The sequence below is a fragment of the Crocodylus siamensis genome, chromosome 2, assembly GCF_052110815.1.
Source record: "Crocodylus siamensis isolate JL-2025a chromosome 2, ASM5211081v1, whole genome shotgun sequence".
Lineage (NCBI taxonomy): Eukaryota > Metazoa > Chordata > Crocodylia > Crocodylidae > Crocodylus > Crocodylus siamensis.
The window spans coordinates 69066094-69078513 of record NC_143396.1 but is presented as its reverse complement, the minus strand read 5'-3'; the positions used below and the strand labels follow the sequence as shown (position 1 = coordinate 69078513).

Here is a 12420-nt window from a genome sequence, read left to right as displayed (position 1 = left end):
GTCCCCCAGCATCCCAGGATGCTTTGCAGCCCTGAGCTATGCTGCCTGTTCCTGTGGAGCAGAGACTGCCTCGCTCCCATGCACCCTGTTAGTCTATATGGACAAGGGGGCAGGGGAACAGACCCCCCCCCAGCCAGGGTCTACACAGCACATGGGGGGAGTGAAAGTCCCTGTGGGGTCAGATTTTCAGACCCTGGTAGCCTTCTGTCCTCTTCAACTACTGATTGCTTCAGCAGCTGCCACAGGAGAGGAGAAGAAGTCCTCCTGGCCAGGTGCCTGCCAATGCAGACCGCACGGGGGCTCCCCCTGCATTAGGAGGGTTTCCCCCTGTCCCCAGCCCAAGGGCAGCCCCAGGGAGCTGAAGGAATGCTTTCTATTGTAAAACTTGCCTTAGAACCTTGCCTTAGCCCCTGCTAGTCTCAGGCAGCTTGAGGGAATGGAGGGAAATTTTCCTGCTCCTCTACAGACAGTTTTGTCTTAATTGCTGAGAGTCTGAGGCAAAACTAATGTAGGGGAGCAGAGGCATTTCCCTCCGCTCCCTGGGCTATCCCTAAGACTGCAGCAGCTAAGGCAAACTGAAGGGGAAGAATTCTTCTCAGTTCCTGGGGCTGGTGGACCCTGGGCTGGGGTCCAGGGAGGGAAGGCCTCCCTGGTACCCCCATGATGGGCTGCAGAGACAGGCACCTAGCATGGAGGACTTCTTCTCCCTCGTTTCTGCAGGAGCAGCTGAAGCAATCAGCACCTGGGAAGGGGTGGGGGGGCTCCCCAGGGCTGCCTGGGCTGGGGGAACCTCTGGAGGCGGAGGCTCCCCCAAGGTGAGCCAGCACCTGGACAGGCATCCCCTGAACCCCTTGTTGGAGAGACAGTAGGGAGCTAGGAACACTTGGCTGGGCTGGCAATAGCCAGCAGTAGCGACATGTAGGGGGTGAATGGAGGTGCTCGTGTACCCCCTGAGAGTGCTGGTGCACTCCCTGACAACCAGTATTCCCCACTTAGGCAGCGGGCAGGCAGGAGCACAAGTGCCCCGCCTGTAAGTGCCAGCTGGGGAGTGGGAGCGCCAGTAGCCACTGGCACATCCAGGTTGGCATGATTGGCCATGGGGGTACTGCCCCCCCCCCCAGTTGGTGCAGTCGGCTACAGCATGCTCCACCCCCCGGTCACTGATTGGCCATGGGGGGGAAGGGGCAAGTGCCCCCCCCGACTCGGGAAGCACCAGTCGCCCATGATGGCCAGTAGGCTGGGAGATGTTATGTAGTGCCCCCTGCCTACTGGCCTGGATCAGTTCAGACCTCCCCCTGCCTGTCCCAATTGAAAATTGAATGTCAGTTCAGTTGGTTATTGGTTCAACATATGCAGCTTAAAGGAAACTGCCTAGTTTGAACTGATTCAGCGTCAGGCTTTTTGACTGTCTCTACTTACCCAGTGTGGTTTGGGGCTAATTCATAGTATGCTCAGTAAAAGTTCCCCCCTCCCAGATCTTGTTTAACCCCTGGCACAGAGGCACAAGTTCTAGAAATCTTTATCTTCCCAGATCCACAATTTAAAAGAAGGGAATTCAGACAAATAAAAATTTATCCTGAAAGGGAAAGGTTTTTAAAGTGGTCTCTTATTCCCAACAACACTCCAGAAGATCTAAAACAAGTCTTCCAAGCTCTGGAAAAGGGAAAAAATGACTTTTTTAAACTAGGTGATGAAACTTGATTAAGAAAAGGAAATGATAGATAGCAGATTTATAGTTGTCCACTGCTCTTTGTCTTTTCCTTAAATTTCTACATAAGGGTTTCAGATTTCTTTCTATTCTGTTGTGCAACAAGGACTAATTTAGACAGACAGTAAGACATCAAAAATTTGGAGAACTGGCTTCCAAAATGAAATGTTAGCATTATGCAGCTATATATATGCTGTACTATCCGATAAAGGTCCATCTACACATCTGCTATCATGTTGCTTGTTAAATTCCATATCATACTATTTCCTCACAAGGGCACGCATATGTTTTCCCCAGAATTAATTTATGCCATTCATTAAATCATTTTTTCCTAAAGTGTGAAACATGTAGCTAAGTCAATAGTCATGTTATAATTCACCAGTCTGGACTCAATGAAGGTGAGTTTTATTGAGCCAGATTTATGTGAGAAACTTTAATTATTTTTTTTCTTTAACAAGCTTCCCAGAACAGGAAAAATTAAATAGTCAAATCCGTAACAAATTTTCCTGACTATGATGTTTATATTCCCAGTCTGAGGCAAAAAAGCTGTTAATACTGGCAAAGTATTTTATCACTGGCACAGTGTCATATTGGTTAGTCATCCTAAAGAGACTATTTACTAAACAGAATATTTGGCATGTTATAGCTTAGTCTTACAGTACAAAGATTATGGTAAGTGAAAATATCTCATAAAGGATATGAATAAACTAATAAGAATATGAATTTGTTATACAGCATTTAAAATTATGTCACTATTATAATCCTTTATGACAGGGTAATCAGTAATAAAACAGTGCAGTGAGTACCAATTAAGGAACATCAAATCAATGGGTAAGCTGCTCATGCTGATTTAAACAGGAGCTGATTGGAATAAATGGATTTAATATGTACTTACTCACACACTGTGGCTGTTCTCTCATATCTACAGGAAGTAGCATATGAATAATCTGCGGAAGATATCTACTTACATCTCTAATGGAAGACTAATGGGAAACATTAAATTAAAAAAATAGTCCAGGTTATGACCTGTTGTGAAACATGCTATGGTAAATGTAATTTTTTTCCAGCATTAACAGTTCCTTGCAAGACAATTCATAAAGGAAATGTATCTGCCACTTGTTATGCATATGCCTGTTGGTATTGCACAAATTTTAAGTGCAACTTGCATTTCATTGTGTTGTTAAGATACTAAAAAAATATTGGCATTTACATCTCTGCTTAGAACGTTCCACTTTCCATTAGTGTCAGGAGGATGCCCTGTACCCCCTGCTGCACCACCAAACAGACTTTACACCTCAGCTTGTGTCAGACTGCCCTCTTACTGACCTCATCTCAGCTATGTCCAATAAGATTGTGCATTTTACTGCTCTTTTTTTCCCCTTTCTATCATGTGGAATTCCAGGTCACCTACAGTTCACAGTACTTGGCATTAGCCAAGCTGCTCACAAGAGCCCTTTATAAAGCCAGAAAAACAGGTAGCCACTGTCAGACAGGCCCTTAATAAATGCATCGTATTCTGTCATTTGACTATTTTGCTAATATTCTATATAAAACAAATATCCCTGGTGCTTAAATAACATGATGCAGATACCAGGAGGGATTTCTTCCCAAATTCAGCTCAGCATTCTCTCTAGCTGGCAAGGAAGAGACTAGAGAGATTCTCCTTTTCTTTCCATGTCATGTTTCCTTGTAGGATATCATCCTCTCCCTCTCCACTTTTGGATCTAGGAGAGCAGGCAGCACAGCCTAAGGAGCTGCATTTCATTCAAATATTATCCTTTTCATTTTTGTCACTTTTCATTTAGTAAATGTTTTTTAATCCTTATGTGCTCCTTGATCATAGCTCCAGCTTCTAACATTGTCCTTTCTCTAAGGACAAATGGATACAAATTAGCCACGAAAAAATTTAGGCTGGAAATAAGTTACCGAACTTCAGAGCAGTTAGGTTCTGAAACAGCCTTCCAATATGAGTAGCAGGAGCAAAGCCTCCTTTTAAGATGGAGCTAGATCAGTTTGTGAAGCAGAGCATGTGAGGTACATGCCTGTGATTGCAGGTACTGGATTCAGTGACCCATGATGTCCCTTCCAGTTCTGTGTTTCATAGCATGTAGTCTTACATATATAAACACTTGAAACATCTCACTAGTCTAGTCTAACACAAGTAGATGTTGCATAATCTTCAAGCAACTGTTGTGTGCAGCTTATATGGACAAGACTTGATTCGTCTCTTATGTGCACAAAGGAATAATTCAAGAGCACCTCTAGTGAAGTCAGTCAAGTTCTGCTGAGGGAAGTGAGCAGATAATGGAGCCCGTGCTGAAAAGCAGCTGTTTCTCTTTTCTCTTATGTGCTGGTTTATAAGAAAAGATTCTTACTTCATAGTTACCATTGTAAATGTCCTATCCTTGTTAATATTTTGTCCTATCTGCTTTTCATTATCTTAAACCAGTCATGCTTTTGCCTCCTTACCTTTTCTTCTTCAAAAGCTAGAAAGTGGACAACATTTTCTTTTTCACAGTGACATAGAGTACACATGACAATTTTGCCTACCCTAATCCCCTCCAGTCCAGTCCTAGAGTTGAGGATTTTGAGTGAATAGCAGTGATTTCAACAGCCCATAAGGTCGGCAGTGCAAAATACCATATATTCCCTATACATTCCAGAATGGGGATTATGGTCCTCTCCCCTGTCTTGCTGTAGACTAGGGTATCCTCTCTGAGAACCTAAGAAGTGCCTGAGTCTAGCCAAGTACCCAATATTTCACAGTAGCAGAGTGAATGCTATGAGGAAGAGTCTTATATATCCAAGGAATATACAGACTGCTCTGCCCTCTTCCTCTCTTCCCTTACAGTTTCCAGCATTCAGAGTCCTAGGAAGTCCCAATTTATAGGGTGGGCCTCTAACTGTTATGTTTAACAGATGGATGTATCCTGCATTAATTTCCATTCCTCTTTTTAAAGTTGTTGAAATTATGGTTTATTATAGGAGGAGACCTGAAATCTTTGAATACTAAGGTCTGCCCCAGGGTGGCCTCTACCACTTCCATCTTTTTACGTGTTGGAGGAGAGGATAGCAGTTGGCTAGAGAGGGTCAACACCAAGAATAGTTATCTGGGCCTCTTGCACTTGCCTGATATGGGAGGGCAGGGAGTAGGCACTCGGTATTTTAATTAAGAAGTCTCAGGGCTGCTGCTTAAAATGTGTCCTGTGTGTCAGTCTTATTTGCCAGCCTGCCCTGCTCAAACGGATTCTTCTCATTCTAGGTATTGTTACTCTGTATGGTTAAATACTTGCTGTTTTTGGATATACAGTGTTATTTATTTATTATACACTGAAACCTTAGTTTTATTTCAGCCTTCTTTCCACATGAAATAGATTTGGCACTTTCGGTTCTGTTGCTACTGTGCCATTGTCTCCAATATACAAAACCCCACTCTCATCATTTAGTTCGCTATTTTGCATAATTGGCTGTGTACACTCAGACAAATAACTGAGTTGCACTAAAGCAAAGGCAAATTATTCCTCCCTAAAATGCTATTATTGCAGATGAGAATTAAGATACAGTACTTTTGCTGGTTATATTGTCAAAGCAATTCATGACCTGAAAACCAAAGGCTTGATCTTCTAGTTTAAAGTTCATAAGCCTAAGTAATGGCTCTAAGGTGTATTAAAAACATATTTCTAGGCTTGTTTTGATGGTATTTGTTCTACACTAGTCAAAATCTGCCAAAAGCAGTCTGAAAGAGGAAAAAAAGCAAAACCCATTCTTAGAAAGGTAGTGGCTGTTTATTCTGCAGCCTCCTTTTTAAATGCCGAGTGTTTCACCGCATCATGACTGCATTTGCTGAAAAGAGAATCTCTTACATTTTTAGTAGCTGTGAAATACATTTCTGTTGTGTGATATAAGGTCTCTGTGTCAGCTGCACTTGCTCTATTTGCATGTGAATTCTGAATAATTCTTGTCGTACGTGACACTTCTGAAATGTCTGTCTGTTCTTTTCTTCTTTTTAATTCTCAAGCTCACTATTTGGATAAGGTAGTTAAAGGTACTGTATATTTGCTCTTTGTTGACATGCATATACCTACATATCTATTTATATACAAAAATAATATATATTGACCACTTAAGTAGACTTGGCAAAAGCAACCTTTTCTTATGTCTGTTCCATTAATTATAAATTTGATTCAACATAACTCAGATTCAAAATATTTAAGCCTGTATGTTTGTCACACATCTAAAATTTGGCTTCTTGTTATGTATATATACTGTATAAATACATCAGTTTCTGCTGGAACCAAAAACTGAAGATAGCAGTGTATTTGCTGTTTGACATTTTGATTCTGCTAGCTTTTAATTAGAAATATAGCTGTGAAGCATTAAATAGCTAGGAAAAGAAACACTCTGGGACAGGAGTAGCAGTTTAAGAAACCATCCCTTCTAAAGAATACATTGATTTTTTTTTTTATGTATGTAAATATATGGAAAGAGTAACACGATTTTTCTTGTACACAGAATCGGTTGCCTTCCTTTATCTAAATGCTTGAAAATGTATGTGAAATTATATTTTATGGTTTGCATGAGAAGCCGGAAAAAGCTTATGTATTTTATACAACATTTTCAGTTAAAAGGATTGGGGTTCAAGACCCACCATAAAACAGCAAATTTCTCATATCTTCAGTTATGGTAAAAAATAATTGGGAAAAAATTACTTTAAAAATCCCCAATCCTCTTTCCCCAAATTACCTTTTTTCTATTCCTTATTTGTGCTTTTTTCATTAGAATATGGCAATATTCATGGCAATATCCAGGCTTTCATACAATTAAGTCTTGAATGCACTCAATTGATTTCTGCAATATATTGTCAGTAGGTCAATTAAATATGTAAGTCTTCTATAACCAAAGCAGAAGAAATGCATTCAGAAGTAAAATTTGCTTTCTGCACAAATAGTCAATAAATACAGTTGGCAACTACAGCCTGAAAGAAAAAGAGCTGCAAGACTAATCTCAGCCTGGCATAATTACATGATATCCATAAGTATAACTTCATCATACCTTGTCATGAGAAGCTATTTTGATTCCCTTCCTTCAGTAAGTACTAATTTGACAAAAGACCCCATAGAATTTTTTTTATGTCAAGTTGAGGAAGGAGTCAGTAAATTAATAATTCCTTGACATTAAACTACTACCTTAAAATGATTGTTCCGAGCACAATTAAATTAATCAAGCCAGGACAGTATTCTAGTTCGCAAAGATAATAGGTATATAAAACAAACAAAAGGGCTATGACAAGTTTGACTATTTTTATGTTGTATAAATTTACAAACAACTGTTGTTTCCAAAAATATCTGATCTGTAGCCACTTTTTTGTAGGATACTTAGTGCCATATCTGTACTTGCTTCTGTCAACGTCTTATCACAATCATAAGATAAGGAGCACAAGAATCTACATATTTATAAAGTATCATCATCCTCATATAGATCATGTTGGCTGCATGCCAGATTTCATCAGTAGGAAGTGACAGATATTGTTTTTTATGTAATGTTAGACTGAAAACAATTTTAGATTTTGGATATATTAAATTATTTTAATTGTTTCCCAAATTTTCCCTCCTTGGCCATAAAAGCAGACAAGATAGGATATAAAGGTAACAGCACAAAAGCCTTAGGGAGATTGTCACAAAAAATCACTCTCTGCTATCTGTCTTGAAGCACGTCACTACCGTGTTTTTGTTCAGTCTATCAATGTTTTATTGTGGTCCTTATGGTATTTCATTTTGTCCGTCCTAAGTAATCAAATACGCACAGCTATTACATTTAGTTGGAAATCCTGTTGGTCCTGTCCCATCCGTATGCAGCCTGAATCCTAATGTTTGTTAGAATAGATGCTAAGCTGCTTCACTATTTCCTGGGCTTTGCTTATTCTGTGAAAAGGAATGTATTTTGGCATAAAGTATAGTCATTAACACTGGCCTATACTTTGTGCAATTATTTAATGCACTGTAATTTCACATGAATATACGGCAACTCTGAGACCAGATAAAATTAATGTTCTTTCACTGCGTGCAGGGAATCACGCCCACTTTTCTACTTCAGCATTTGGAGGGGTTTATTTATAGTAACAAAGAGTTTAAAAATTTGTACCAGTAAGTGACCAATATTGCACAGAGCAAATAATCTGTAATGATAGCACAGAAATGGTCTCATTTAACACAGCCGTGTTTTGCGCTTTGCTATGCACTCCTCTCTTGTTACTCTGCCAAAGAAAATATTAAGTTAATTTTGTCTGGCCTGCAGGTATTTAGAGGATTGTTGCATTTATTTCCTGCCTGCACAGGTAAGTGGTGTCTCAAGTGTCAGGCCAATCAAAGATGCCACTTCGTTAAGAATTACATTCCCTAGGTAATGTTGCTGTTCCTCTCCATGTGCAATTACAGTATTTGTGCTGTTATAAAGGCCTGTTCCCAGTAAGTGTCCCTTGTTTGTATTTTTTCTCAAATTGAAAATAATGGCAATATTTAAATCACTTGTGTTTTCCTTCTTTGTCTCAACAGAGGGCTGCCCTGGCCTGTGCAATAGCAATGGAAGATGTACATTAGACCAAAATGGCTGGCACTGTGTTTGCCAACCAGGATGGCGAGGAGCTGGATGTGATGTAGCCATGGAAACTCTCTGCACAGATAGTAAGGACAATGAAGGAGGTAAGAGATACTGAGTGAAACTTTAACACTGGGGAAAATATATTGAACTGTTGAGAATCTTACAACTAAGTAAAAACAAAAAACCCACCATAAGTCATATATTTTACTAACTGTGATGAGCGGCCCATAAGAATGCACTGGAACATTTACTGCTTTCACATGGGAAGCCAACCAGCTCTTAAGACAGGGCTATCCAGCTTCTGAGTAGCCCCTGCCACACCACAGGCAACCCCACAATGTGGTCACTATTGCCTCCTTCGTCCCTGGGTCCCCACAGGCTGCCTAACTGCCGGCGCATTTACCCCAGCAGGCTATGCCACCCTCCCTCACTCTGCCCGCCCCTGCTCTAGGGATAAAGTCCGGCCTGTGGACTGGATCAGGTCCGTGGCCAACTCCATCTCCCAGCAGCCCCTGCCTTCATTGCTGCAGCCAGTTTTCACAGAGACCCCAAGAGTGGCGGCACTATGACAGCACAGGACCAGGGTTTCCATGGAGACTTGCCCCAGCAACACTGATAGGGCACGCAGCTAGACAGGGAGCTGCTCTGAGGCTAGGATTTGGCAGCAGTGACAGTGTGGTCCAGAGGCAGGACACAGCTGCAATCTGCTGCCTGCATGCCCTGGGCAGAGGCAGGCAGTGGATCGTGGCTCTGCCCCAGTTCTGGACCGAGCTGTCACCACTGTAAGATCCCAGCCCTAGAGCAGCTCCCCACTGAGCTACGCACCCTGCTAGTGCTGCTGGGGCTGGTCTCCATGGAAACCGTGGCCCCACGCTGTCACCGCACCACCACTACTGGGGTCTCCATGGAAACCAGCCACAGCGACACAGATGGGGGCTGCTGGCTGTTGGCTAGATCTGTCATTTTGCCCACCCTGCCTTAGAGGCAGAGGCAGGCAGTAGAACCTGGAGGAAGGAGGGCCGGCCTAGAACCTCTAGCAGCAGCAGCAGGAAAGGCACAGGGAGAACAGCGCCCAGGCCAGGACCCTGGGAGCCACAGATTAACCCCCCGGGGGCTGCTTATTGCCTGCAAGTCATCACTTGGAAAGCTGTGCCTTAAGAGATCACCATAGCAGGTGAAATATGTGCTAAAAGCCTGTTAATGAAATAGTTTTCCGTGCCATATTAGATTGTGCAGGGTCTTAATTCAGGAAGCATTTGAAAAAAAATATAGTGTGCAAATAAGGAACCATACTGAAATCATAACGAACAAAATTTTCATTGACTTTGGTAGGAATTTACCATTAGTGAAAGAATGGACTGAAGATTTTGCATTTTGGCCTATAGAAACTATCACTAGAAAGAATTTTATCATGAAGATGTGCACTCAGTGTAGGAACATCTTACTTACCTCAAGCTTGTGAATGCAGGTGATTGACAGAACACTCTCAGCAGCCACTGCTTTCCTTCAATCTGTCACTCGCACAAGCAATATTTCTGTTTTAGATAGCAAGTCACTGATCTACTTCAGGACTATTTACTTAAGAACCCAAGGAGTGCCATACTGGGGCAGACCAATGGTCCGTCTAGTCCAGTAACCTGTCTCTGACTCTGGCAGGAGTGGGTGCTTTAGAGGGAAAGCATTGAACCAGATTGAGGTGCCAGAGGAAACATCTCCAGCCATTCTGTTGAAGTTTAATAGATCTGTCATCCCTAAATATGTCTAGTCCCTCTTTGAACCTGGCTATGCTATTTACCTCTAAGTTAACTATGCACTACATTAGAAGTACTTTCTCTTGTTAGTTTTAAACCTGTCTTCTACTAATTTCAGTGGGTGCTCCTAGTTCTAGTGTTCTGTGACTTGGTGAATAACAGCTCCCTGTTCACTTTGCCCTTACGCTTCATGAATGTATTGACCTCTATAATATCCCCCCTCAGCCCTCTTCCCAAATGAAAGGCTGCTTGTAGATGTTGAAAAAAAAAAACATCCAATGCTTTACTTTAAACTCTATGCAGCCCTGTACTGAGCCCAGAAGAGACAGCACCTTAGTTGGACCCAGCTCACCCGATATTTGTAAAGATCTGGCACTTTAGTGGGGTTTTCTTGTTACTTTTTTGTAATAGCTGGTGGAAACATGACAAAAAGCTCCACTGAAGCACCCAATCTTTATAGATGCTGCAGAGTCAGGTCCAACTAATGCATTTGTTTGTTCTTTCAGCGTCTGCAAGCAGCCAAAGAGTCCTAGCCTTTTAGTCTCTCCTGGTATGGCAAGTACTCCATACCACAGTCATTTTGGTAGCGCCTTCTCTGTACCTTCTCTAATTCTACTACATCCATTTTGAGCTGTGGAGACCAGAACTGCACACAGTATTGGAAGATGTGGGCACACCATGGATTTGACTAATGGCATGATCATGTTCTCCATCTTGTTTTAATTTCCATTCTTATTGATGCCAGACATTTTATTGGCTTTTTTGGGTTGCAGCTGCACATTGAGCTGATGTGTTTAGAGAACTGTCTGCAGTGACTCTAAACTCTTTCCTGAGTTATAACAGCTAGTTCAGAACCCAGCATTGTGTATGTATAGATGAGGTTATTTTTCTCCTTGTACATTATCTTGCACCTGTTGACACTGAAGTTCACCTACCATTTTTGCCTACTTATTTAGCTTAGTAAAGGCTTTCTATATCTCCTCTCTATCAGTCTGTGATTTGACTACCCAGAATAATTTGGTATCACCTGCAAACTTGGAAATTTCACTGTGCCCCCCCCAATTCCAGATCACTGATGAAAATGTTGAATAAAATTGGGCCTTGTCCCTGTAGGGCTGCACTTTTGACCTTCCTTCATCCTGAAAAGTAACCATTTAGCCCTGCACTTTGCTTTGAACCTTTTAACCAGCTCTTAACCCATGAAAGAACCTTCCCTCAGGCTCTGCCTGTATCATACATGCTGCAGAATTGGGGCCTAAAAGACAAAGTACAGGGAGATGCAGCTTTTCAGATGTCTTCAGAGTCTCATCTACTACGAAAAGGAATCTATGTTGTCTAGTGTAAATCAAGCTTCAGATTGCTCCTGTTCCTCTACCTCGCCACAAATTGGAAGGTCCTGCAGCAGTAGCATAACTAAGGGTGGGCAGGCAGAGCACCAATGTAGATGGAGTATAAGCCACTGCCTCTGCCCACACTACAGAAACTGCTTGTTATGTCTTTAGTCTGCAAGGGAGGCAGGCTTCTCTTCAAAGGAAGCTTCAACTCCTACTTCCTAATCTCTTTCCCCAGCCTTGAGAGCTTGGGGAAGAAAAGCTGCTAAGTGAAACAGCTCAGAAAACTCAGCCACAGACCTTTGCATTGGCCCAAACACCAGTGCTTGGCCCTTTCTTTCAAATTGTAGCTAGAAACTCCTTCCACAAGGCTGATTAGCTGCAGGCTTTTCATACCCTTCTCATAGTCTCTTTCCCTCAATCTAGCACAGTGGAGACCTGGTCCCAGCTGAGGTTGATAGGCCCTACTATAGTAGAAAAAAATATAAAGAATAATGATAGTAATAACACTATTTACCCACTGAGGTCATTATGGTCAAAACCTCTTTGCCAAGTTTATTTTCTATTTTATGGGTTACGCATCAAGAAAAAGCTTATTTCCAACCTTTCTGCTTTGCTTATTTTGTATTTTGAATTAACTTTTCATGTTTAGGGTCCTGAGGTGATCCATTACCTTTTAGTGACCAATCGATTCAGTTGAGCAGTAAGCCAGTTTCAGATTGAATTCCCTGTTTGTTTAAATTGGCTCAGGCTTGCTGAAATCAGTGAAATGGACTTCAGTGGAGCTGTGCCAGTTAACAACAGGAGAGAATTTAGCCTTAGGATAAGATACCTGAGGTAGGAAATGTTATAACCATACTAGTGCTGTGCTTCTCCCTGGCTTTCAGAAATAGGGTCCATTAGTCCCAGCACAGTGCTGCACTGCCATGCTTAGACAATACTCTGCTTAAATGTATACCCTAGGGACTGTAAAAAGGCTATGCACTTAACTAGAGTATGCACATATTTGAACTTAACGCAAACTATTTTTGTT

The 12420-nt window shown here is 41.8% G+C and overlaps 1 protein-coding gene across 13 annotated transcripts in view; it reads left to right on the top strand.

The window, feature by feature from the left end:
• TENM3 (teneurin transmembrane protein 3) overlaps window positions 1–12420 on the top strand; it is a 2356642-nt gene that overhangs the window by 2264067 nt on the left and 80155 nt on the right. For all 13 annotated transcript variants that reach the window (XM_090036139.1, XM_090036135.1, XM_090036141.1 and 10 more), the window contains one exon: window positions 8260–8406. In XM_090036139.1, the coding sequence (XP_089892265.1) occupies window positions 8260–8406 (147 nt within the window). The remainder of the gene's footprint in view (window positions 1–8259; window positions 8407–12420) is intronic.